The 26,642-nt window shown below is 46.5% G+C and overlaps 1 protein-coding gene across 3 annotated transcripts in view; it reads left to right on the top strand.

Moving 5' to 3' along the window:
• The window catches only part of SH3RF2 (SH3 domain containing ring finger 2), a 133,545-nt gene that overhangs the window by 82,050 nt on the left and 24,853 nt on the right, over nucleotides 1–26,642 (top strand). For all 3 annotated transcript variants that reach the window (XM_062189735.1, XM_062189736.1, XM_062189734.1), the window contains exons 6-7: nucleotides 18,454–18,545; nucleotides 19,832–20,002. In XM_062189735.1, coding sequence (XP_062045719.1) covers nucleotides 18,454–18,545; nucleotides 19,832–20,002 — 263 coding nt within the window. The remainder of the gene's footprint in view (nucleotides 1–18,453; nucleotides 18,546–19,831; nucleotides 20,003–26,642) is intronic.

The raw sequence follows: 26,642 nt of genomic DNA, 5'->3' as shown, positions 1-26,642 counted from the left end.
GACCTTGGCCATGAGGATCAACCTTGCAAGACCTCAGTTTCATCATCTTAAAATGGGAAACTAACAGCATCTTGCATAGCCATCTGTTAAGGTGGGGAGTAAGACATTCACACACAGAAGGGTTTTCCAACCTCAGCCCTGCTGACATCTGGGGCCAGATAATTCTTTGTGGTGAGGCTGCCAGGTACACTGTAAGGGCTATCAGCAGCATCCATGGCCTTGGTCCACCAGATGCCTGCAGAAGCCACCATCCACTGTGGCAATGAAAAATATCTCCTGACATTGCCAAATGTTCCCTGGGATCAAAATCTTCTCCCCTTGAGAACCGCTGTCATGTGGGACAGAGCGCAGGGTGTGGCATACGGTGCATGTATGCAGGGTAGCTGGCCACCGAGTTAGGGCCTGTGTGCACAGATGCCCTTTTTCAATAGCCACAGCAGATCATTCTTCCCAAGCACATGCAAGAATGTAAGGGCTTAGGAGAAACCTGAAGCGTTTCCAAAGGCAGGACAGGTGGTTTTGCCAAGGCCTGTCACTGGAACAGTGCAAACAGAGACTAACACGTCCTGGCTGGAGAAGCCGAAGGGACCTGTGTCTGCAGTGAGCAGGTTGCTGGAACAAGTCCACCTTCCAGTCCTGTTCAGCTCCAAGGGAAAGAACACCTTTTGCCACAGACCAGTGTCTTGCACACCCCGCAGCTTAATAGATGTTACTGTTTGCATTTTAGATAAGAGGAACTGAAGTCCAGAAAAGCCAAGATGCTAGCTCAAAGTCACTCAGCAAGTGCATTTCAGGGTTTGGATCAGAAGCCAAGTCTGACAGCCTCCCACACCCAGGCTCTTTCCAAATCCAGGTAGCAGAAACGGGGCATCTTGCAGGCTAACTCAGCCACCCACAGTGAGGATACATGCGATACTGTGGAGCAGCAAACAGGGTCAGCAGAAAGTAGGAAGGAATGATGGGATTGATTAGCAATGCCTGTCATGGGCCCAGAATAGGAAATGGGGGCACATGTTCTATGTGTTTGCCATCCGCACACAGGCCTGTAAATCGGAGATTCGGTGATTCTGTGTTCTCCTATTTGGCAGCCTCTGGGAGCTGTGCTGAGTTAAGGGTGCAGCTTCTGTGCTGTGTGCCTCCTCCACATGGAAGCTGAAAATCAGGCCTTCTCCCTACGTGGGAGTTTCTGTGGAAGACACAAAGGGGGTATGATCTGCCATTGTTTCATGGAAAAGCAAGACGAGGGTCTCTATCAGAACCCTTTGCTAAGCTCAAGAATCTTACTTTTGGTGAACAACAATTTAAGAAAAGAAAATGAAAATGCCAAGGCGATGGGCCATTTCCTTCAGCACCCAAGCTTTGGCAGATGCGATACCCATCCTTCTCCCTCTCTCCCCAGCCCATCAAGGCCTGGTGGAACATTTCACAACTGGAAGCATAGTAAGATCTGCTTACATATGCAAAGAATGTTGCAGACACCAGTCTGTCTGTTCCCAAGGGGAAGCCCTGCTCCCTCACACGGAGGAGAGGGCGCTGAGGACACGATGGTCAGAGTCAGAAACGGGCAAATCATTTCCACTCTTGGGGCTCAGCTCAGGCGGCCTCACTGGGCTCCTGCACCTTTCCCCACCAGCTCTGGCCTGGCTGGCGTGACACCGATCACACAAGTCTTGCTGCCTTCATGCTTTGTTCCCAGACACAACGCACTTCCCACGTGCCAGTTGTCTATTCACTCAAGTCAGATTCACCGAGTCCCTGCCACGTGCCAGACCTTGAGTGTGCACCCAGGAAACGAACCCTAAACTGATTTGAACCAGACTTGCACGGGAGCACAGAGTTTAATCATCCACGGCCATTTGTGTCAAGTGGCCAGGACACTGGTGAGGCTGGAAAATCCCAACCCTTTGTTCTCAAAGTTTAATCTTTGCACCTGGGATTAGGTCCTTGCTGGGCCCTCATGTCTCTACGTAAGTGGAGACTACAGTCACCAGTAGTGGGTCTACCCACCCCCAAACTGTGTTACAGGCACCTGAAATCACCCACTGCTCATTAATTTCTTTGGGCTATAATTGGCAAACTACAGTCTACAGGCCAAATGCAGCCCGCTGCCTGTGTCTGTATGGCTATCAAGTTACGAATGGTTTTTACAGCTGGAAAAAAAAAAAAAAACTACAAAGAATAATACTCCATGACAAGTGAAAATGACATGAAATCCATTTTCAGTGTCTAAACATAAAGTTTTATTGGCATACAGCCAGGCTCATCGCTCTTAAGCTACAAGGGCAGAGCTGGGTGGCTGTGACAGAGACAATATGCAAAGCCTAAAATATCTACTGTTGGGCCCTTCACCAACGAAGTGTAGAGACCTCTGAGCTAAATCATTGCCTTCTTCCTTTGAAAGCCAAACACCCTAGGGCCCAGCAGCTTCTGAGGTTCCCAGTGCCTTTGGAGAACTATGTGTGCCTGGCCACGTCAGCCCTGTGGGGAGGATGGAGCGCAGGATGCCCAGGAGGGCAGCACCGGAACCCTCACAACTGACCCGTGTGTATGCTTCCAGAGGGATGCCTGTCACTGCCCACTCTGTTTAGGAGCTGATCTAAGTGCAGCCTTCCTGGCCTCAGCGCCTTCAGCTCTGGGTAGCTGGCATCCCCTTGACCTTTTCAGGGTAAAGCCCAGCTGAGCGTGGTATGGAGAGATGTTTGGTAAATGTTAGTTGGCTGTGTGAGTGAGGATGTGAATGATGCCTAGTGAATGTGTATGTACCTGTGGCTAAGTCAAAAAATGTGAACAAGAGACTATCAAGTGAATCTGTGAAAAATTAAGTGATGGCAAGATTTGGTGAGGATGAGTGTTTGAGAGCGAGAACTTTTGTTAGAATGAGGAATTGGATAAAGAAATAGCATGTAAGTGAATGAAAGGGGACAGATCCTTAGGGTGAGTTAGTGACAAGTAAGTGAAGGCTTTGGGGTCTTCACCGATGCCACAAAAACAGGGAGCAAAGGCATCAATGCCATTTCTGCTGATCTCACCGTTTGCCCTGCTTGCTCACGCCCTGCCAGCCCTGGGGATTTGGAGCTTAATCGATACCCTCCCTTGCGGAGGGTGTGCCCACACTTTGGTGCTGTAAAACCTGGGCTCTGTCAGAGGGACAGACCCACCTGCACCCCCGGGCTTAAGGCCTGGCAGCTATTCCTTCACACCTGCCGCCTCCCACATACTGAAGAGTGTGCCCTTCCCTGGTGTGCACCAGCAGCAGGTGAAGAGAACCTATGCCAAAAGCTGAGCGCCCCACCAAGGTGCACAACCCAAGTGCAAGTGGATGGTGTGCTGGTTTGGAAAGAGCTTCGTAGTCTCGGTCGTCCCAGATGGATAGGAGGACATGGAATCAAAACACCCTACCCAAGTAGGTCCCCTCATTATTCCAGCTCAGTTTCCTTTCTAGCACATATTTTAGTAGCCTTTTTCCCTGCTTATGGCTTTGCATGTGTTTGTTTTTTGGCCTGTTCCTTCACTCAATTGTCAGCTCCCTGAGGACAGAGTGAGACACATGGAAAGCTCAGTAAAGACTGGTTGAAAAGGAGTGAAACGTATCAGGAAAGAAAGTCAAGCAAACCAAACCCTGAGCCAGCCCCTGGACTTACTCCCCTCTGTCGGTGCTGCACCTGGCCCTGACTCTGTTGCCAATCCCATGATGACCTTCTCTTGCATTTCCTCTCTGAAGCTCAGGGGATGAATCGGATGATCCTTAAGGTCCCTTTCAGCTCTCACATAGTAGAATTCTAAAGAGGAAGGGACTTTGGGTTTTTCAAGATGCATAGAGTGAACACAAAGCACTCATTTGGCTGTTATACAGGGGCCAGCTGTTTATTCTGGCCCGAGATCAGGATCCAGCTGATGTCTCTATTTTGGCCAATGGCCATCTGAGCACTGCACTTGAAATGACCCGAATGCTCTCACTGCTGTCTCTCAGAGCCACAGCCCAGCATGACCTCTGCTGCCTGTGCCTCACACAAGTCCTAAAAGGGTGCCCATAAATGCCCCGTGGAGCAAGCACTGGAAAATGTTTTCTCAGACATCTTCACGGGCTTCCCAGAAACGGGACAAATGCTGCCTGGCTCAGCCCAACAGATGAAGCACAGAGAGCCAAGGAGGCTGCTGTCTGAGGGTTCCAGCCCTCACCAACTCCTCCCCTCTGAGACCCCTCCAGCCCCTCCAGCCAGCACCACCTGATCCCACTTCCAAAATTCACAAGCTGCCTCGGATGCTCTAGGTAAGGCCGAGGGGGCCGGTCCTGGGATCACATTGTGCAGGCTTGACTCCTAGTTCAGCTTATCCCCTGGCTCTGTGACCCTGGGCAAGTTACAATGGTACATTCTTACCTTGACACTCTTGTCTGTAAAACGGGAATAATGATGATAATAATAGGATTTAGTCCTTTGGCTTGATGTGATGATAATCAAGTGCTTAGGCATGTGTGGCCCCTAGCAAGTATTCTGTAGACTTTAGTTCTCTGGGTGGTTGTGATCGCAGAAATCTGTTTTGGTTTTGCCCATCTTATCTCCGAAATTACACGTCTCTTAAGGCTAGGGACCGTGCTTCCTCGTCCACCTCTTTTCATCTTCACCCTGCCTCACCAAGAGCTCAGACACCCAGAGCACCTGTCAACCAGAAGGGACCAGACACCCAAACCACTGCTCTCCACATGTGAGAGGTCCCTCGGGCAGCAGCCAGGAGCACTGCCCACAATCCTCTTTTGAGAAAAATGACACCCTCGTTTTAAGGGAAGTCATTGGTTGGGAAGGAGGCTGAGCTAGAGAACATCAAGGAAAGGCGAAGAACAAAAAGCAAGACTGCCCCAAAATGTCCCTCAATTATCTGCTGTTACCAAATTCTTCACATCAGCAGAAGAGAGAATTGGCAGAAGGGCGATTTCTTTACTTCTGTCCCAGATGGTTGTGCCATTGAACTTGCTGGGACATGGAACCAAACACTGGTTGAATGCTTAGGTATCGTTCTAAAAGCCACAGACACATAGTAAATTTCTATGTGATCTAAGGATGTGCCAAAATTAGGGATTCCTTCCTTCTTAATGCAAGGCCATGTTTTTTGTTTGTTTGTTTGTTTGTTTGTTTTCCTTTTTAGCACACTGAGATAACAATATTGGGATACCTAGAAAGAGTATGTGAGATTTTATTCTCCCTTGACTTGCTATCCGATGCAGTGCTATGGAAGACGAGATGCAACAACTGTCCAAACAGCCTGGGGCCCTGAGCTCATATGGTTCACTCAGTGGTGGGAGAAGGTGGCAGAGGACTGGCTGGCAGCATCTGGGAGCCTCCTCAGGCACCATGAGCGGGACCCTCTGGGCAGGTGGCCCCAGGGATGCAGCTAATCCACTGTTTAAATCTGAACCAAAACAGCGAGAGCCAAGCTGCTCCTGCCTTCCACAGAATCAGACACAGCCAGCAAGCAGACTGTCTAGGAAGGGACTCCAGGCACCGGCTTTGGGGATGCTTTCTCTTGCAGATCCCTGAGCCTATGTCCAGGAAGGACACCCGGGTCTCGGTAGACACTGCAGCCACATTCTATGTTAAACCCAAGAGTAGGGAAAATTGTAGTATGACCTGCAAGGTCTCAGCTTCAGTCGTGAGGTATCGTCCCCGAGGTCTCCTGTAACAACAGCTCGGGAGAGGAAGGAAGACTTGCCAACCAGAAGGTGTCAGGCAGTGCTGCACGACACTGGAGAGCATCAGGCCCTGTGACTTCTAAGGCTGCAGTCCTGGATCTGCTGAGGGACTCGATCACGCACAACGAACAAAGGCAAGTGCTTGCTAACGTAGGGGTGGTGAGCAGTTCTTTTCTTCTTTAAAAAAAAAAATCCACTGCTGTTGCCACAATACCCTTTGAGAAATTTCATAAAGAATCCAGAGACAGAATACATGGTAAAAAGTATACTTTCTGTAGTTACCAAGGTAAACTTGTTGTCCAGTAATTCTGGGCTCACTAAATTCTTTTAGAAGGGATCTTTTTAGTTAACTTTTCTTTCAGTCTGACTCCAATTTGCTTTACCAGTTACCTCCCCTAAAATGAGACCCTTAGCTGTGCAAATATTAATTCCTTGGAGAGAAACCTATTAGAGCTCACCGAAACCAGATGAAAGAATTCAGCAACAGGCAGGTTAAATAACTTGCCCAGGGTGACACAGTAAAAGAAAAGCAAAGCAGGAATGTATAACCTAAGTAATCTGAACTCAGAACCCCAGTTTCCTAGGCTCTCCCTTATGAATCCACTGTCCTTGGTTCAGGAAACAACTTTCACCAGCACTCTCTCCACCAGAAAAGCCACTTTGCAAAGACTGAAGGTCATTTAGTCTATCACAGGTGAGTGGGCATGGAAATTTCTAGATGTTGAGACACTGCCCATTTCTGGGACACTGTTGTCTGAAAAAATGAAAGCCAGACCCTGACGTGGGGGTGAAAGGCAGACTGGCACACAGTCTGCTGTGTCCATGAGAGTGCTGCCTTGTCACTGGTCCCCAGGACCTAGCACACTGCTTGGTGACTAGCAGGCACTTCAGAAGCATCTTCTGTGAATAAACGCCGGGAGGGGGCCTGAAGCAGTCTTACCAGGACTCTGTTTCAGTGTCTATAGCATTTAATGAAGCCCAGGGAGAGGACTTAACTATAATTATTGCCAACGGTTAATTCTTCAAATGGACTGTTTTGACTAGGAGGCCAAGGGTTATAATTAAGGTATTGGTGCACCCTGGCATTTCAAGAAACACTAACATACCCACGCCATCAGGCTCTGCCTCAACACCCAATTCCTGCTTTGAAGGCAGTAAGAAAGCATATGGTTGAAAATGACAGAGAGAGCAGCAGGGTGGGGCATTTGGACCCCAAGCAAAGGATCCAGCTAAGGGGGCAGAATTTTATCTTTTTAAATTTGTTTTATTTGACAGGTAGAGTTATAGACAGTGAGAGAGAGAGAGAGACAGAAAGAAAGGTCTTCCTTCCCTTGGTTCACTCCCCAAATGGCCGCCATGGCCGGCACACTGCACCAATCCGAAGCCAGGAGCCAGGTGCTTCTTCCTGGTCTCCCATGCGGGTGCAGGGGCCCAAGCACTTGAGCCATCCTCCACTGCCCTCCCGGGCCATAGAAGAGAGCTGGACTGGAAGAGGAGCAACCGGGGCTAGAACCGCCACCCATATGGGATGCCAGCGCTACAGGATATTGTCTTTATGAACTCAAATGTGAGTCGCATTTTCTGCTTTGTCCCAGAAAGCCAAAGCAAAGCACAGCTCTAGGGAAGTGCCAGACCCCACTCTTCAGTGGAAGCCTCTGCGTATATGGGTGATACGTAGTCCAACCTGGTGTCAGGGAAGAAAGATGCCTAAATACACGTCCACACCCAGGGCCAGCCACCCGTTCTCTGACTTCCTCAAAGCCACCTCAGCTTTGGCGGCTGGCCCTTGTGTCCTAGAGAATGAATCCTGCCTTCTTCACTCCGAGTCCTACTGAGAAGGTCCAGTTGCCTGCCTCTTCCCCCTGTGCTGCCTTGCGTGTCTCCCATCTCATAGCAGGGACAATAACCATTTACTGGGTACTTCACGAGAGCCAAACATTATGCATAGCCCTTTGTATGTGTATTCCGATGGCACCCTCACAAGAATCTCAAGAGGTATCTTCTGTTATTGCCCCCTTTTATAGATGAGGAAACTGAGGCTTGGAGGAACTGAGTCAGAGCCTGTAATTAATTACAGTGCCAGAATTCAAACACAGGTCAGACAGCCCGCAAAGTCCATTATCTCTTAATTTTTTAATTTTTTTTTTTTTTTTGGACAGGCAGAGTGGATAGTGAGAGAGAGAGAGAGAGAGACAGAGAGAAAGGTCTTCCTATTCCATTGGTTCACCCCCCAAATGGCCACTATGGCCGGCATGCTGTGGCAGTGCACCGTGCCAATCCAAAGCCAGGAGCCAAGTGCTTCTCCTGGTCTCCCATGTGGTTACAGGGCCCAAGCATTGGGGCCATCCTCCACTGCCTTCCCAGGCCACAGCAGAGAGCTGGACTGGAAGAGTAGCAACCAGGACAGAATCCGGCGCCCCAACCGGGATTAGAACCCAGGGTGCCGGCACCACAGGCGGAGGATTAGCCTAGTGAGCCGTGGCACCAGCCCATTATCTCTTAGCCATGGTTACACAGAGTTCCCAGAAGCTGCAAAAACTCACCTAAACTGTGACTGTTTCCATGGGGCTCTCGTTGAGTAAGGCACTGGGACTCTGGAGTCGTGTAAGGAGCTGACTGACAGTACGAGGATCCATACTGCCACGTGGGGTCTTCTAAGCCTCCGGGCAGATATTCCAAGGAGCACCTTAGCTCCCCAACAAGAGCCATTAGGCAAATTCTCCCTCAGGAATTGTTTTCAACAAATACTGTCCATGAAAAAACATTTCATGTGTATTAAACAACTCTCAGGAACCCTTCACTGCATTATTATAACCTTAAAGAAATTGATTCCATAAAGTCTTCCCACAAAGAAAATCCCAGAGCCAGATAGATTTATGAGTGAAATGTGTCACACTTTCAAGGAAAGGATAATTCAACTTTTTTTTTTTTTTTTGGACAGGCAGAGTGGACAGTGAGAGAGAGACAGAGAGAAAGGTCTTCCCTTGCCATTGGTTCACCCTCCAATGGCTGCCGCGGCCGGTGCACTGCGGCCGGCGCACCGCGCTGATCCGAAGCCAGGAGCCAGGTGCTTCTCCTAGTCTCCCATGCGGGTGCAGGGCCCAAGCACTTGGGCCATCCTCCACTGCACTCCCGGGCCACAGCAGAGAGCTGGCCTGGAAGAGGAGCGACCGGGACAGAATCCGGCGCCCCAACCGGGACTAGAACCCGGTGTGCCGGCGCCGCAAGGTGGAGGATTAGCCTGTTGAGCAGCGGCGCCGGCGATATTTCAACTTTTATACAAACTCTTCTAAAGGCTGGGAGAAAAGAAAACATCTCCCATTTCATGAGGCTAGCATATTCAAAATCAGAGAAAGACAGCATCATCAAGGAAGAGTGGAGTTTTACCTCACTAGTGAACACAGATACAAAGATCCTGAAGTGCACATTAGCAAACCAAATCCAGGGCTGAGTGGAAATGGAACACATCATGATCAAGTTGGATTTTTCCCAAGATTGAAAGCTTGGCTTAATATTAGAAAATTAACTGATATAATGCATCACATTAACTGATACAATGCATCACATTAACACACTAAAGGAGAAATTTGGTTTTGAATATGACACATTCAAAAGGTATAGAAAAATGTTTGATACAATTTCTATAATTCATTATAGATTTTTTAAAACAACAACATACGATGGAAACTTCCTTAATATGATTAAGAGAATCCCTCTAAAATGTGCAGCAAACATTATCCTCAATGGTGAATGCTAAAGGCATTCTCTTTCAGATTAGAAAAGAACAGGGTGGCCATTGTCGTGTTTCCACTCAGTGCCATGCTAGAGGGCCTGGCCAGCTCAGTAAGACTGGAAAAGGAACTAAGAGCTGAAGTACTGGGAAGGAGGAAACGTAACTGTCATTATTTGCAGATGATTTTATTGTCTATATAGAGAACTCAAAAGAATCTAGGAAAAATAGGTTGGAAATGAATATGAACACATCAAGCTTACTGGATTCAAATCAATAAGAAAGTCAATTGTATTTCTATACAGCAAAAAAGGAAATACATTTTTTGAAAGGTACCATTTATAGCAGCAACTAAAATTTTTAAATCCCTAGTAGTAAATCCAACAAAAGATGTTCAAGACCTTTATCCAAAAATTGTTTTAAACTTTATTGAAAGATGTCATTATGGTTTGAACTGGATTTGGCTTCCCAAACTCGTGTAGATATTTAAACTCCAAAGTCTTCTGTTAAGGGAGGAGGCTTGATCCAGTTTTGATATCTGAGGGTGGAGCCTTTGGTTGCTCCAGTGGAGCCCCACGGAGGACTCGGGATAGCTTTCCCAGGAGAGATCACAGGGAGGGTAGAGGAAGAGCGTGCTCACTGTGTCCTCCCTCCGCTTCCTGGCTCACCAGGAGATCTGCCCTCTGCCATATCCCAGCCTCATCAGATACCTAAAGCAACGGGGGCCCCCTGTAAACCTCCACAACCAGAAGCGGAAGCAAACCTTCTTCCTTCTCTGAGCTTCTCTCAGATATTTTTAAAATAATGAAAAACTAATTCACACAATGAAGATCTAAAATAAAGGGCAGCACTGTGGCATAGCAGCTTATAAGCTCCCGCCTGTAACACCAGCATCCCCTAAGGGCGCCGGTTCAAGTCCCAGCTCCTCCACTACCAATCAGCTTACTGCTAATGTGCCTGGGAAAGCAGCAGAGGATGGCCCAAGTGCTTGGGCCCCTGTTATCCAAGTGGGAGACCCAGGAGAAGCTCCTGGCTCCTGGCTTTAGCCTGGCTCAGTCCTGGCCATTGCGGCCATCTGGAGAGTGAACCAACGGATGGAAATTGATCTTTCTTCCTCTCCCTCTCTGTACCTCTTTCAAATAAATAAATAATGTATTTTTTAAAAGGACAAAAAGTCATGAGCTAAGACACTTCTAACAAAGAAGATGATGAAATGTGGTTGGAGTGAATGCCAGACTTACCTAATCAGATATCAAATTTTTGTTTTAAAGCTACAGTAATTCAGATGGCATGATTTTAGCATAGAGATCCTATTGAACTAAAGGAACATACTGGAGAACCTAGAAACATTCACAGAACAGAGCCTTGATTTATGACAGAGCAGGCTTTGAAGATCAGAAGGGGAGGATGAACTATGGTGCTGGACTAATTGGGTATCCATGTGGAAAAAGATGAAATTGGATTCCTCCCTTGTCAAAAATCAATTCCAGGTGGATTAAAGACTTAAATTGAAAGGCAAAACCATAAAACTTTTAGAAGACAATATAGAAGTATATCTTTATGACCTTGGCAGGGGGAGGGGGATCTTATTCAAGATTCTTTTAAAATATGAACCAAAAGGGAATGTATTAAAAATTTTCTTATATAAAAATAAGAATTTAGTTCATCAAAACATACTCGAGTAAAATATAAACTACAAAGAATTCAGACCCAAAATATTAAAACTCTGTAACTTAGTAAGAAAATAATAAATAGCCCAAGAAGGTGGGAAGAAGAACCAAGGGCACGAACAGCATCACATATAGCAATGGCCCAGAAACACTTCAGGGAGAAACTCAAGCCCTTTGCCACTCAGAGAAATTAATTTTAAACCAAAATGAGGTGGCACTTCACACCCGCCAGACAGAGCCATATTAAAAACCCTGGGCATTATCACTTGCTGGCAAGATTGTGGAGTAACAGGAACTGTCATTCGCTGCTAGTAGAAGTATAAATTGTTGCAGCCACCTGGGAAACAGTTTGTTTTCTCCTAATACAACTAAGCAGGCTCTTTGCTTTTGGCCCATCAATTCCACTGCTAAGTGAATCCTGGGGAAACTATTGGATGTGTGCACAAGGGCCATGTACAAGAGTCGTCTTGACAGCCCCAAACTGGAAACTGCCCAAATGACAAATAAAATGTTTACAAGGTGGTGTATCCATACAATGGAATATCACACTGCAGTGAAAATTAGCCACGCATACACAAAAACTTAAGTGAAAGATGCCAGTCACAGAAGACACACACTGTGAGTCTGTTCATAAATGTTCAAAGACAGGTGGAACTCAACAGTGTATTGTTGAGGGAGGTATGCCAAGATGGTGGAAACTACTTAGAAAAGCTTTGCAATGATTTATGACACAAATTTCAGCTTTGTAGTTGCCTCTGGGGAGGGAGGAGATGCCATCACAGAGGACAGGTAGAGCTTGTGAGGGCAGTAGTCAATTTCTACTTCTTAGTCTGTTTCTGAAGTTGTATGATATATATCCCAAGTCAGTTTTATTACTATTCTTTAAGCGCCACATGAAATTACATACTTATTTACATGCATAATGTATTTATAATATTAGCATTTAACAGCAAAGGAAAATAAGAGGTAGGAAGCTATGAGGCAGAGGTGGAGAGGTCAGGGCGACAGAAATAGCCAGTGTGAGCTGCTCAGAAGCTAAAAAGAGGGAGCCGGCGCTGTGGCACAGTGGGTTAAAGCCCTGGTCTGAGGCGCCGGCATTCCATATGGGCGCCGGTTCGAGTCCCAGCTGCTCCACTTCCCATCCAGCTCTCTGCTATGGCCTGGGAAAGCAGCAGAGGATGGCCCAAGTCCTTGGGCCCCTGCACCCACGTGAGAGACCCAGAAGAAGCTTATGGCTCCTGGCTTCAGATCTGCACAGCTCTGGCTATTGCAGCCAATCGGGGAGTGGACCATTGGATGGAGGACCTCTCTGTCTCTCTCTGTGCCTCTCCTCTCTCTGTGTAGTTCTGACTTTCACATAAAATAAAATAAATCTTATAGGGGGGGAAAAAAAAAAAAAGCTAAGAGGTGAGTGGTTAAGATGCTCATATCCCAGATCTGAGTGCTTGGCTTCCGGTACCGGCTCCACTCCCGATTCCAGCTTCCTGCCAGCGCCAACCCTGTGAGACAGCAGTGATGGCTCAAGGAACTGGGTTCCTCCACCGACGACCTGGGAGACCCACTGAGTTCCCAGCTCCTGGCTTCCGTCTGGCTCACCCCACCCATCTCAGGCATTTTGGGAGTGAGTGAGTTGATGGGATCTCTGTTAGTCTGTGCCTTTCTCTCTTTTTCTAGCTCTCAAATAGATAGATTAAAATTAATTCTACAATCAAATGCTGAGACAATACTCAGGGCTGAAGTGAAGGGACGAGGGGCGTGGAGGACGGTGAAACTGGGCAGGAAAGCAGCCGCCAGGTCACAGAGGACTTGGCAGCGGGAAATTCAGCAGTCTCAGAGCCTCATAAAACACGCCCCCTGCTGGCCTGCCCAGGTGCTTTAGGGGATTTTTTTGTAGATGGACCTAGAGGGACCTGCTAGCAGACCACACGTGAATTCTCTTTCCCAGGTAGTGTTTTTACTTGCAGGACTAATAAATATCCCAGGGTTCGCAGGGAGGCTGGCTCTGAGACAGGCACAGGTGGAGACAGACTGAGCAGTCGGTGGCAGGAGTTTTAGTGCCAGTGGTACCTGAGCTCTTCCAGGGATGGGAAAAGAAAAACAAGATTCCACCTGTCCTCGGCCCTATTCGGTATTACAGAGGACACTGGACAGAGAAACACAAACAATAACGTTGAATTCAGCCAAACAGATTATTTTTTTGGCGGGGAAGGATGGGGAGGTTGAGAGAGGCACACACATGCCACATATGTCTGACCCCCTTGGCCACAGTGCAAACCAGAATTTATGATGAGACTTCTTCAGCAAAGTCTCTGAGCCTTGGGTCCTTTTTTTCTGGTGTCAGCTTGACCCCCACACACTGGCCATGATCTTCTCTCACTTTGCCCATCTATAAAATGGGTATGATGACCATGGAGCCTATGTGTAAACCAACGCTGCCTTCATACCAAGTGAGAGTGAAACAGTCCTTGGTGATCAAGGCAAACCTCTCCTGGCTCCCGAAGTCTTCAACTTCCCCCACCCCTGTGCTCACAGAATTACAGGTTTAACTGCCTTCCTGATACGCACTGTGATTCCCACATGGGGATGTCACCTGCTGTGTCTTGCTTACTGCAGTAACTCCAGTGCCCAGTACACTGACCAGGACCCAATCTGGTCTACACACTGCAGTTACTGTCCCATAAAATGACACATCCCACCCAGCCTCCACAGAAACGAACCTCTTAGCAGATCAAAATAAATTAACACTTACCATGTGCCAGGCCCTGTGCGAAATAACTTAAATAGATTATCTTATTTAATCCTCCTAACAACTCCGAGAGAGAAACGCCATCGCTGCCCCCATTTAACAGATTTTGAGAAACAGGGGACGCCTGTGAGGCAGCTGTACTCTCCAAGGCCACGCGGCTGGTGGAGAAGGCAGCAGGGCCGGCATAGCTCTGCAGTCGGTACCAGGCTCCATACTCCTTTCCCCCTCACCTACCACCCCAAGACCTGGAAACACCCAGAGGCCACACAGCTATGGATTCTTCTGTGACTGATAAAGACTTCTTGACATGAGTCATTTCTTTCAATACGGAGGGAAAAATGTGTTTAGAGTTTAGCAGAAATGCTCACCTCCACCCTACTCTTGCATCCAAACCCACTCCCTGATCTCAGGGCCCTGAGCCCTGTGCCAGGAAGGATCCGAGGGTGAGGGACCCCAGCTCCAGCCTCACCAAGCGCTTGTGGCTCAGCACCTGAGGTCACAATTGAGCCCAGGCTTGCTCCCTCAGCAAGGTAAGGCCTCCTGTCCCCCATCCCAGTGACAGGAGCCGACTTGCCTCCTGGGAAACCAGCCGTCTATCTGGTTGTCTCTGTTGATGGGTGGGACCTTCCTTTCTGTCTCCTCTTTCCCACCCACTTCCCCTCTCCCCACCTTTATGTATTGTGCTCTCTTTTCCTTGCTGCCCAGCCATTCATTCATCCATTCCTTCTGTATTTGCCTGGTTGGTCTCTGGTCCGGAGGCTGCCAGCCGCAGGTCCTGTCCTGTTTGGCTGGCTCCCCTGCCGTGAGGGTCCCTTGCTCACTACCCATTATTAAGCTGAGCCGTCCTCGTGCCCTGCACTGACCCATTCCAGAGTCTGAGCTAGGCTACTTGGATGTTTCCTGCCAACTAGGTAATGTGCAATAGTCATATTTGCTTTCTTAACAGTTTATTGAGGTTTAATTGCATACAATAAAGGTTGACCATTTTAAGTGTGCAATTCAATGACTTGGCAAATGGATACAGCATGTACTTGCTGCTAAAGTCAAGAAAGAAGACATCTGCATCACCTCAAAAAAGTTTCCTTGTGTTCCTCTGTAGTTAATCCTACCCCTGCCTGCCAGCACTGGGCAATCCTTAATGTGCTTTGTGGCACCATAGTTCTGGCTTTACGGGAGGGTGTAAATTCATATAAATGGTCTTGTAAGGTATGTAATCTTTCGTGTTCTATTTTTACAGTGGATGATATTATTGAAATTCACTCATATCATTGCATACATTACTGTGGAGTATTCCACTTTCACTCACATCATTGTATATATTACCGAGGAGTATTTCACTGTGGTTACACCACAGTGTATCGATTTGCCAGCAGATTGGCATTTGTGTTTGCAGTCTTAAGCCTAAAATGAATCAAGTTGCTAAAAACATTCACGTGCAAGTCACTGGGTGGACATATGTTTCCAGTTCTCTTGGATAAACACCTAAATGATTGCTGAGCTACATGCTACATGTTTAGGAAATAGTCAACCTGTTTCCTAAAGTGGCTCTATCATTTTGTATCCCCACCAGAAGTGGGCGAGAACTCCAGTTACCCCACAGTTCCACCAACACTTGGTGCATTCTCCTAGGTGTGTGGTAGCATCTCATGGGGGTTTCAATTTACACTTTCCCTGGTAGTGATTGAAGTTGAACTTTTTTCATGTGCTTCTGGGTCATTCTGTATAGCTGCTTTTGTGACAGCCTTTGCCCATTTGTATTGAGTGGTTTTTTATTCATACTAACGTGTCATCTCATAAGAGTTACCTTGATCTGTGTGTGTCTCTCTTTCTTCTATCCTTTCTCCAACAGGCATTCTGGACCCCTCTTTCTTCCTTTCAGTCTGACTGCCCGTGCTGGGGGTCCTTTTCTGCCTCTGCTTCTTCCCCCTTTTTGCCTCCTTCCTGTTTGTTTGCATGATGTCCTCCCTAACACATGGAAACCTGAGAACCTGGCCTTCCTCCCCATCCCAGACTAGCAATAGCTCCATCACAAGCCCACAGGCTTCTATTCTGGCCAGGGTCAGTGTTGCAGGGAGGAGAAAGGACCCTCCTCCCCCAGATGAAGGCCCAGAGAAGTCAAAGATAAAGCCTGGAGTGATGGAGCGATGGTTTCTCATTCTGCCACCGTGCTGCACCCTAAATGATGAATGCTGTTTATGGATGGAAGTGCTTTTTATTCAAACATCACATTGCAAAGTCAGGGGCATTAAATGAGGCTCGTCCTGCTTAATCAGTGGCTCAGCAGCCTCCACAAACCTAGGATTAGTTGTGTGCATAACAAGGCTCTCCCTTGGCACACGTCCTGAGCCCAGAAGGGGTTACTTTACCCAATCTCAGGGAAGGAGCAGCTTAGCCCAAAACCAGCTCCTTTTCAAGTCTGTCTGCAGGAACCAGCATAATGACACCTGACTGCAAACTCAGCGCACTTTATGCAATACGAGAGTACCTGGGATGGGTGATCATGGAACGATTTCAAGAGCTTTATTGAGATATAGTTCACCTGGCATACAATTTATCCACCTAAAGGGTGCAATTCCATGGCTTCTAGTACATACACAGGTAAGTGTAGCCATCACCACAATTTTAGGACGTTTTATCACTTCCAAAAGAAACTATCTCCCTCAAAGTCCTCTGTCCCCTCCACCTTGGAAACCACTAATCCACTTTCTATGCCTACAGTTACCTCTTCTGGACATCTCACATACATGGAATCAAACAACATGTAGTGTTTTGTATCGGGCTTTCTTCACTTAGTATAATGTATATGTATATGTATATAATGTATTCAAAGTTCATCCATGTCCTCACATGCATCAACATTTCATTCTTCTTATGACTGAATAGTATGCCACAGTATGGACATACCATAATGTTTATCCATTCATAAGCTGATAGACATCTGCGTTGTTTCTGCCTTTTGCTGCTGTAAACATTCATATACAAGTCTTTGTATAGACATACATTTCCATTCTTCTTGGACATATACTAGGTATTTCACAGACTATATACCAGGAGGTGACCTACTGGGTCACTTATTAACCCTATGTTAAATCATTTGAGGAACTGTCAGACTATTTTCCAAAGAGATTCCACCATTTTACATTCCCATCAGCAATGTGTGAGGTTTTCAGTTTTTCTACTTTCACACCAATACATGTTATCTGACCAGAATGCTTTTCTGACCATACAAACATTCTCAGTGTGTCACAAATACTGATACATACACAATCACAAATATGTTTACACAATCCCTGTTACAAACATATGTGCAAAATTACAGTTGTACACACAGCTCTGGAGTTCACATATAAAGAATCCTATATACACATTTACAATTACATAAACAACTGGGTATATGTAAGTCACATGCAGCATGCTCATATCAATCTATGGAGCACATGCATGAATATAATCACACATATCATAGACCAATGCCACCACATATGCACAAACAATTGCCACATGTTCTAAGCAAACATTCATTTCTACACAGAACCAGAGATACGTGTGCTCAATAATGTATTCACATCTCTACAAACACAAGAACCCAAACAATACATGTACCCACAAATGAACAGTACAAGAAAGACACACATTTATAGTTATCATAGGTGGATAACCAGACATAGATCGAATGCATTACACTCTGAATGGCACAGAAGTGGTTAAGGTTGCATTAGTCCTTGGTGTGCTGGGTAGAAACACCTTTTCATTCACTCATTGATTTGTTCTTTTAGCTACAAGTACACTGAACACACAAGAAATACAATGACAAACAAAACTGACAGTCTCTGCCCTCATGAAATTTCGAGTCGAGTGGGAGAGATGATCAGTGATCAGGGCCAAGTCTTAGGATGGGAGGCAGATCTGGGGAGCTCTGATAGCTACTGTCTCCTCTTTCATCCTCAAAGAGTCAAAGGGACTCAGATCGATGCTCTGTAAGTCACTGGATACATGGCCATGTATGTGTGTATATGTGTGTGTGTGATAGCAGCAGTAAATAAGAATATTGGGCTCACAACCTAAACTCTTCACTGATTTAAAGTTTTCTTTGTTTCATACTAGTGGGGTGACCTTTTTCCCTTCCTTGTCTCAGGTTTTTACCTAAAGAATGCATGTTATATAATAGTACCTTTAATAAGGATTCAATCAACTGGTGCTTTACAATTCTCAAAGCTACCTTGCAGGTGCTACATTCTGAATCATTATCAGCCATCCTACCATTTGCTGAGAGCAGGTTGTGATACAGGGAGAGAGCATACTGGGAGATGGGAGGGGCTGGGCAGTGAGCCTGGCAGTGCCCTGTTGACTAGAAATTGGACAACTCCTCATCCATATCTGAACAGCCTGGAGGAATGCAGGCCTGGCATTCCACCCCAGCAGGACATGCGTTAGTCTGTCACCACCCTGTTATGCCCACAGCCACAAACCACAGTGAAGATGCACAGTGGGTGGTGCTGGGTGTGGCTCTTGGTTTTCAGCTGTGTCAGGCCTTTCCATAGCAGCCTCATTTGCTCCGGGCCTGGCTTGTGGTGTTCACTGGTTCTGCTTGTCTGTCTTTTTCGTCTGTGTGTCTGTGCAGGTCAGCACTTACCACTCGGCACCTGCCTCCCCGGGGCACCCCACAGCCATGGTCAGTCTGCCCGGCTCCCAGCAACACCTCTCAGCCAACATGTGAGTAAAAACCTCAGCCCTCACCCCAGCTCCTGGCTCACGAGGTCTGCCCTGCCAACCCCTTTGCCCACTGAGCCTCTTCACTACCTACACAAGGCAACAACCCCCCTTCCTCTTCTACTCTAAAGGAAATGTTGTTAATACACATACATACACACACACACAAATTAGCCAGTCATGTCATCATAGCTCATTATTTTACAAAAGTAGAAAGAGACTGCAAAATTGTATACCACATCATCACTGGGAGATTGGGTACTGAGCAATCTCTATTGTCCTCCTTTAGATTCAAAATTCCGGGTCATAAATAGATGTTGCTCTAGTAATCAGCAAAAAACAAATATAGAGTTTTAGGAAGGAAAAAAAAAAAAAGCACACAGAGGAGAGCATTCCCCTATTCCCTTCCCTAAAACGTACCAGCGTCTCCCAGTCCCTGCAGCTGGGAAGGACCTGCTAAGGTCTACCGTGAGGGTCATATACTGCTGACCCCTGAGTGTGCCACGCTGAAGTGAGGTATGGCATGCCCTATGCCTTCAGTGCAGTTCTCGCTGCACTGCCTCACTGTTCCCTCTTGTCCTCACCCTGACTCATTCCTAGACGGCACCACCTGATTCCAGTGAAAGGGACACAGGATGCAGATCAGGGCTAACCCCAGGACATCTGTGCTGTGTTACAAGCCCATTCTACTCCATGTGATATGAAGCCAGGATTCTACTGTGTGTTGCCCCCTTCCTACCCCACCATAAGAAAGAATTAAGCCCTGCCTCCTACTTGCCCATGTCCACTTCCTTGCCTACATTTAGCTAGCTTCTCAGGCCACTCCTGGGAGCCAAGCATCTCTCTCTCTCTCAGGAGAGTGGCTAAGAGACCTCTGGTTTCCCTGAACCCTTGCTGGCTGCAAATAAATAAATAATAAATAAGCAGCCTCAGAAAAGCCATCACTTCTAGGTTTAACACCCAGCCCTGCCTCTGATTCTTAGTCACCAGCTGCTTTCTCTGCTGGAGGCCAGTTTTCTCCTTATTAAAGTTTCCACATTGACCTAAATTTGTGATTTATGCTTGTGTGGGGCCACATGGAAGAGGAGGAGGGAGATGGAGAAGGCAAGGATCTGGCCGCCTCCACTGCTTTTTCAGCCAGGTTCTTCCACTTTTACACGCCTTACACTTCAGTTTCAGTTTTGAAAAGGTTTTTATTGCTAACCCCTGGGTTGCTGGGCTCTGCGATTCCAGCTCCTTCTGCCAGGCATCTTCACCTTCTTCCCTCACCCCTTTCCTTTGTCTCCCAGGTTTGTAGCCATGCACTCCTACTCAGCCCACGGACCCGATGAGCTGGACCTGCAGAAGGGAGAAGGTGTCAGGGTCATGGGGAAGCCCCAGGACGGCTGGCTCAGGGGCATCTCCTTGGTCACTGGCCGAGTGGGCATCTTCCCCCATCATTATGTCATCCCTATCTTCAGGTGGGTCTCCTCCTGTCTGAGGCACTGGGAGGTGGGACCATGCTGGGCCGGGAGCCATCTGTGGGTAGAATTGTTGGAAGGACTCAATGCTCTTTCAGTGGCTTTGACCGTAGACCTTCCTAACTCAAAACCAGAAAAATCGCGAAAGTGGTTACCTTTTTATAGTTCTTCACAGATTACAAGAACCTTTTCTCTTTTAACTCGCTGGATTTGCCCAAGAGTACTACATAGTAGATATTATTTTATAGATGAGGAAACTGAGGACAGAGTTAAGCAAGTCACTCAAGAATGAAATTTCAGACCGGCGCCGCAGCTCACTAGGCTAATCCTCCGCCTGCAGTGCCGGCACCCCGGGTTCTAGTCCCGGTTGGGGCGCCAGATTCTGTCCCGATTGCTCCTCTTCCAGTCCAGCTCTCTGCTGTGGCTCGGGAGGGCAGTGGAGGATGGCCCAGATGCTTGGGCCCTGCGCCCGCATGGGAGACCAGGAGGAAGCACCTGGCTCCTGGCTTCGGATAGGCACAGTGTGCCGGCCACAGCGGCCGTTTGGGGGGTGAACCAATGGAAAGGAAGACTTTTCTCTCTGTCTCTCTCTCACTGTCTAACTCTGCCTGTCAAAAAAAAAAAAAAAAGTAGAGATTTCAGGTTTTCTTCTACACAAATCCCAGAAATCCCACTTCACATCCTCCACCCTGACACTGTCTAGCGGTGCTCAGATAACCTCCCTGGAGCACCATGGGAAAGCTCCCAGGATGCTAGACCAGGAGGCAGTGTTTCCATGAACTCAGACCTCCACCTGTCCATCTGCACCCCAGATTGAACACTAGCTACCTGCAGGTCCTCCTCAACAGCTTTTCCCAGCCTCTGTCCTGCAGTATAGATGTGCATTTCACTGACCCACAGTCTGTCTTGTCACCCCACACAATGGCCTCAGAAGCACACCGACCTAAAACATCCCATGACTCTTCCCACCTCCACCCCCTAACAGCCCAGGCAAAGCCACAAGGCAGTGAAGCCATTACCAGACATCAACAACTGCCTTTATGACATACCAGAGGGTCACAACTCCAAGGAAAGGGACAGTGACATGCACACTCTGGGGGACCTTCATTAAGGCAGGGCACTGTGTCTGGAGGAGGGCAGCAAGGATGGTAAGGAGACAGAAAACGACACTATTCGGGGAATGGATAAAGAAACTAGGCTTTTTAACCCGTAGAAGACAAGGGTCAGAGGGATTGGAATAGACTGTGTAGAGCGGGAAGTTGATTTGTTCTAGGAGGGGGCAGTAGAGTAGACCAGGGGATACAACTTAGAAGGTTTTGGTTCAATAAGAGGCTGCCTTTTCTAACCCATAGATTTTTTCCAGCCAGACTAGCTGGTGAGGAGGTAATCCCCTTCCTAGGAATTGTACAGGTTCTCACAGATTCACAGTGGGAGAGAAAGATTTCTTCATGTGGCAAGAAGTAAGGATAGAAGATCATAGGTATTCCTTTCAATAGAAGGTTCTTGGGATTGGTTATAAAGTTACAAAATATCTGAAGGCAAACTACAGGCATCTATAACTAATGCTTTAATTCATTTCTCCAACAAGTATTTATTGAGCACTAGCTCTATGTCAGGCACATTTCCAGGCACTGGAGAAAAACCAATAAGCAAAACATACAAAACTTTGCCAACAGGTGCTCACAATCCAGTGGGAGAGACAGATTATAAACAGCATGGGTATAAGCAAGCGTACTTCAAAATTTTCATGGTAACATGGAATTAAAAGATTATTTCAGGGACAGTTGTGGCACAGCAGGTTAAGCTGCAGCTTCCCTCACTGGCATCCCGTATCAGAGTACTGACTCGATCTCAGCTGTTCCACTTCCAATCCAGCTTCCTGCCAACGCTCCTGGGAAGGCAGCAGATGATGGCCCAAGTGCTTAAGTTCCTGCCATGCATTTGGGAGACCCAAATGGTATTCCTCAGCCTGGCCCAGCCCCTGCTCTTGCAGGCATTTGGGGACTGAACCAGCAGATGAAAAATTCCTGTCTCTGTAACTCTGCATTTCAAATAAATAAATAATTTTTAAAAAGTTTATTTTGATGCAAAAAAAAGTTGAAATCTATGAATAGTTTTTCATAATATATACTTCATGAATTTTTGAAGACCATTCATGCATAGATTTCAAATTTTTTACACCAAAATTACTGATGTTTTAATGACTTTTCCACAAACTTTGTAAAGTAGCCTCATACGTAATATATACAGTATGTTAAGGAGGAAGATTAAGAAAAAAATCAGAAAGGTGGAACAGAATCTGGGTGAGTAGGTAAGTTTTAGATAGGTTGGTCGGGGTGCCCTTGCTAAGAAGTTAGAAGGAGGAGTGAAGGAAACGAGAGTGAGCCATGTACATCCCTGGAGGAAGTGCATTCCAGGGCAAAGGAGCAGCAATACGAAGGTCCTGATGTGGGAATGTGCACGACACTGGATTATAGCAAATGAAGGGGAGATTCACGAGGTCAGAATGCTAGCAAGAGGATGGAGAGCAGATCCTGCAGAATGTTCCAGATCATGAGAGATGTGATTTTACCCTATTACAGGGCTTTTTGCCAAAGAGTGACATGATCTAACTTATATCAGAATCTCTCTAGTTGTTGAGTATAAACTATACTAGGGAAGAAAAGGGGGGGAAACAGAGACACCAGTTAAAAGTACATTGTAATAATCCTTGGGAGAAGTGATAGTGAACTGAACCAGGGTGTTGTTAGCTGTTGAGACAGGCAGAAGGGGTTAGATTCTGGACATACCCCAAAGTCAGGATTTTCTAAAAGATCAAATGTTGGGTATGAAAGAATACAGAATTCAAGATGAGTCCAAGCTTTTGCTCTGAGTGACTGGGTGACAGAGCTGCCTTTTACTGAAATGGTGAAGATGAAAACCCTAACAGGAAAAGATTTGAGGTGTGGGGAGAAACATAACCTGAGTCCGAGATGTGTATTAGTGATCCAAGTAGAGACGTTTGTGGGCAGCTAAGTACACAAGCCTAGCAGTTTAAGAGCTCCAGGCTTGGGATGGTACTTAAAGCTCTAAGACTAGATGAGATCACCCATGTTAGGCTCTGTTGTGTCCAGAGACTGACTGATCCAGAAGCTAAGATCGTCAAGGAACGAGAGGAGAGGCCTACAGGGCAAATGATGACTGGAACAAGCTGGGGTGGTTGGTGGTGGAATCTGTCAAAGCTGGGATGCACTGTGGAAGGTGCAGAATGGTCTCTAAGTGACAGGAGCAAAGGGACCCATCTGTTATGAAGAATTTCTCCATGGAAGCTAACATGAATTCCCTAGGGCCCATGCCTACAGCGAGGGCATTTACTTAGACAGTAAGCCATGGCCCAAACTCCTGGTTATCAAAGAACCATTAGAATAAAGAAAGACCATATATTTTATCATCCACACTAACATACTTTTGAGCAGGAGTAAACTGAGACTTTGCTGGAGAAACCAGAACAAATGATCGCCCTAACTACAATGTACATAGAATTTCATTCAAGTGTATGAGGGTACTTTTAAAAGTTCATGGAAAGCGGCCAGCGCCACGGCTCACTTGGCTAATCCTCTGCCTGCGGCACCGGTACCCCGGGTCCTAGTCCCGGATGGGGCGCCAGATTCTGTCCCGATTGCTCCTCTTCCAGACCAGCTCTCTGCTGTAGCCCAGGAAGCTCCTGGCTTCGGATCGGTGCAGCGCTCCGGCCGTAGCAGCCATTGGGGGGTTGAACCAATGGAAGGAAGACCGACCTCTCTCTCTCTCTCTCTCTCTCACTGTCTAACTCTGCCTATCAAAAAAAAAAAAAAAGTTAATGGAAAGATAGAATTAAAAGATGTTTATTTTGGTGCAAAAACAATGGAAGCCCATGAATAGTTCCTTCATAAAATACATTTTCCATAAATCCTTTAAAGACCCCTTCTTTCCACAGATTTCACAATTTTCTGTACCATTTTTTTACAAACTATTTGATGTGCTTTTTTTTTTTTTTTGATGGTGCACTCTTTTTTTTCACCCAGCTAGCATTTATTTTAGGTATACAAACTTCATGCATTTCATAAACTTAGGAACATTGTGATTCTTCCTACCCTACCCTCACTCCTTCCCATACTCCCACCCTTCTTCCTCTTCCCTCTCCTATTCCCATTCATATTTTTTACTAAAATTCAGCCTACATTAAGTAAAGAGTTCAACAAATAGTATGAAAAAAAAAAAACTGTTCCTCAACAGTCAAGACAAGGGCTGTTCAAAGTCATCATATCACAAAGTGTCAATTTCACTTCTTTAGATTACCTTTTAGGTACTCTATAGTTACCACAGATCAGGGAGAACTTACGGTATTTGCCTTTTTGGGACTGGCTTATTTCACTAAGTATAATGCTTTCCAGTTGCATCCATTTTGTTGCAAACGTTAGGATTTCTTTTTTTTTTTTTTTTTTTTTTTTTTTTACCACTGTGTCATATTTTCTTTATTCAGTCTTCAGTTGACAGAGATCTGGGTTGATCCCATATCTTAGCTATTGTGAATTAAGCTGCAATAAATATGGGGGTACAGGTAATTCTCTCATATGCTGATTTCATTTCCATTAGGTAAATTCCCAGGAGTGGGAGGGCTGGGTCATATGGTGGGTCTATATTCAGATTTCTGAGGTGTCTCCAAACTGTCTTGAGGTGCTCTTGTATTTCAAGGCCCCAGCTTCCATTTCTCTCCTTGGCTTTTCTCTTGGGTAGATCTATTTCTTTCTTGGGGAAGTCATGAGCATCTAAACTCCCTGTATTGAGACAACTGCATTTCAAATACTGGGTGGAATGTCAGCATCGCATTCGCCATTGAGTCCACCCCTTCCTCCCAACTGATAGAAATCTGAACGTATGTGTAAGTTGAGATGCTATTCATGTTGAGACATGATTTGTGTATGGGGAACCTACATTCCCAAGGAGAACAAGTCCACTTTGAGTATCTGTTCCTAAGGGTTAGCAATTGGCAAAGGGTCAGGGTCAATGATTTTTTAGTGTTGCTGTTTGCCTTGATGATCTTTCTGATGTAAACAAAGTTCCTGTCCTCACTGATCTTGGATGAGAATGGCATATGGCAATTTGTCCACGTAGGTAGAGCTAACCCTTGTTCTTTTTTTTTTTTTTTTTTTTTGAGATTTATTTATTCAAAAGGCAAACTTACAGAGAGAGAGGCAGAGGGGGAAAGGGAGAGGGGGGAAAGAAGGGGAGGAAAGAAGGAGGGAGAAAGAGAAGGGGAGCAGAGAGGGGAGAGAGAGGGAGAGAGAGAGAGATCTTCCATCTGCTGGTTCACTCCCAAAATTGCCACAGTTGCCAGGGCTGGGCCAGGCCAAAGTCAGGAGACCAAGACTCCATTTAGGTCTCCCACAGGGTGCCGGGGCCCACAAGTATTTGGGCCATCTTCCACTGCTTTCCCAGGTACATTAGCAGGGAGTTGGAGCAGAAATGGAGCACCTAGGACTCAAACCTGGAGTCTTACGGGATTACTGGTGTTGCAGGCACTGTAGGTAGCAGCTTAACCCACTGTGCCATGGATGCCAGCCCCAAACGAACCCTTGTTCCTTCCCTTTCCATTGTGAGAAATTCCATTCTTCCTGTTTCTCAAGACTGCGTAATGCTGTCCTTTGTGAGCTGCATGTATATGATTATTACCAGGTTATCTGTAGGAACTGAGTTAGTTGGGCTACAGGTGCAAAGCTCCTTGTTTGCTTTTTTTAAGTCTGTGTATTTGGGATTTTTTTTTTCCTCTCAAGTCTTTGCTTTCCGTTTGCAATAATAGCTCTGCACTGCCACCCAGACTCTTGTTGTATAGTGCACCCTTTTACACAATAGTACTTCAAGGTAGCAGATGCCTGCTATAGACTAGAATTGACAAAAATGTCAGGTTTAGATTTGAGAGTAAGCAAGTGAGCTCTTACCTGGGAAGAGAGCAAATGCTGCTGTGCTAGTTCCTGCTCCAGCACTCCATGCCAGAGATGACACCAACTTGTCCAGCTTTTATTAACCACCACTAAATCTCTGCCACCATGATGCTTCTTTCCAGATCCTGAAGCCATCCATTGGCTCAGGTTGCACAGAACACTGGTGCTCATCTCTCCAGCATCCAATTTAATAGCACCAATATTCTTTTTGGTCACTTCTTTGCTAAATCCATCCCCACAGCCTCAGCTAATATTGCACTCCCTTGAAGGACTCTGAAACTTGAGCAAGGGAGGAGAGGCTGGGGGCAGAGTGAAGACCTTTCATGGTGACAGCACCAGCCACAGATTCTCATCGGATCTTCCTGCAGCTCAGCTCCCTGCAGCCTGCTTGGGTCTTGTTGCCTTTCCTCTCCCTCCAGTCTTCCCAGTAAATTCCCTTCTGTGCAACTATCCGGGCTCTTTCTCTTTCTTGCAACCTTCACAGACACATATACCCACTACAGATACCTTTCAGGTAGAAAAAAGTGACAATTCACTATTCATTTGCCTTTAACGTTGTACACAGAACTATGTCAAGATTGTCAAGGTCCAACCTTTCTCCTTCCCAGGAGGCTGCTGCCAGTGGTGGGCAGTGTAGAGCTGCTGTATGTAATGTCCCTTCTAAGTATCAGACACGTTCT

The sequence above is a fragment of the Lepus europaeus genome, chromosome 4 (genome assembly GCF_033115175.1).
Source record: "Lepus europaeus isolate LE1 chromosome 4, mLepTim1.pri, whole genome shotgun sequence".
Taxonomy (NCBI): Eukaryota; Metazoa; Chordata; class Mammalia; order Lagomorpha; family Leporidae; genus Lepus; species Lepus europaeus.
Note: the sequence above shows the minus strand (reverse complement) of the source record. Positions and strands in the feature narration are given on the sequence as shown.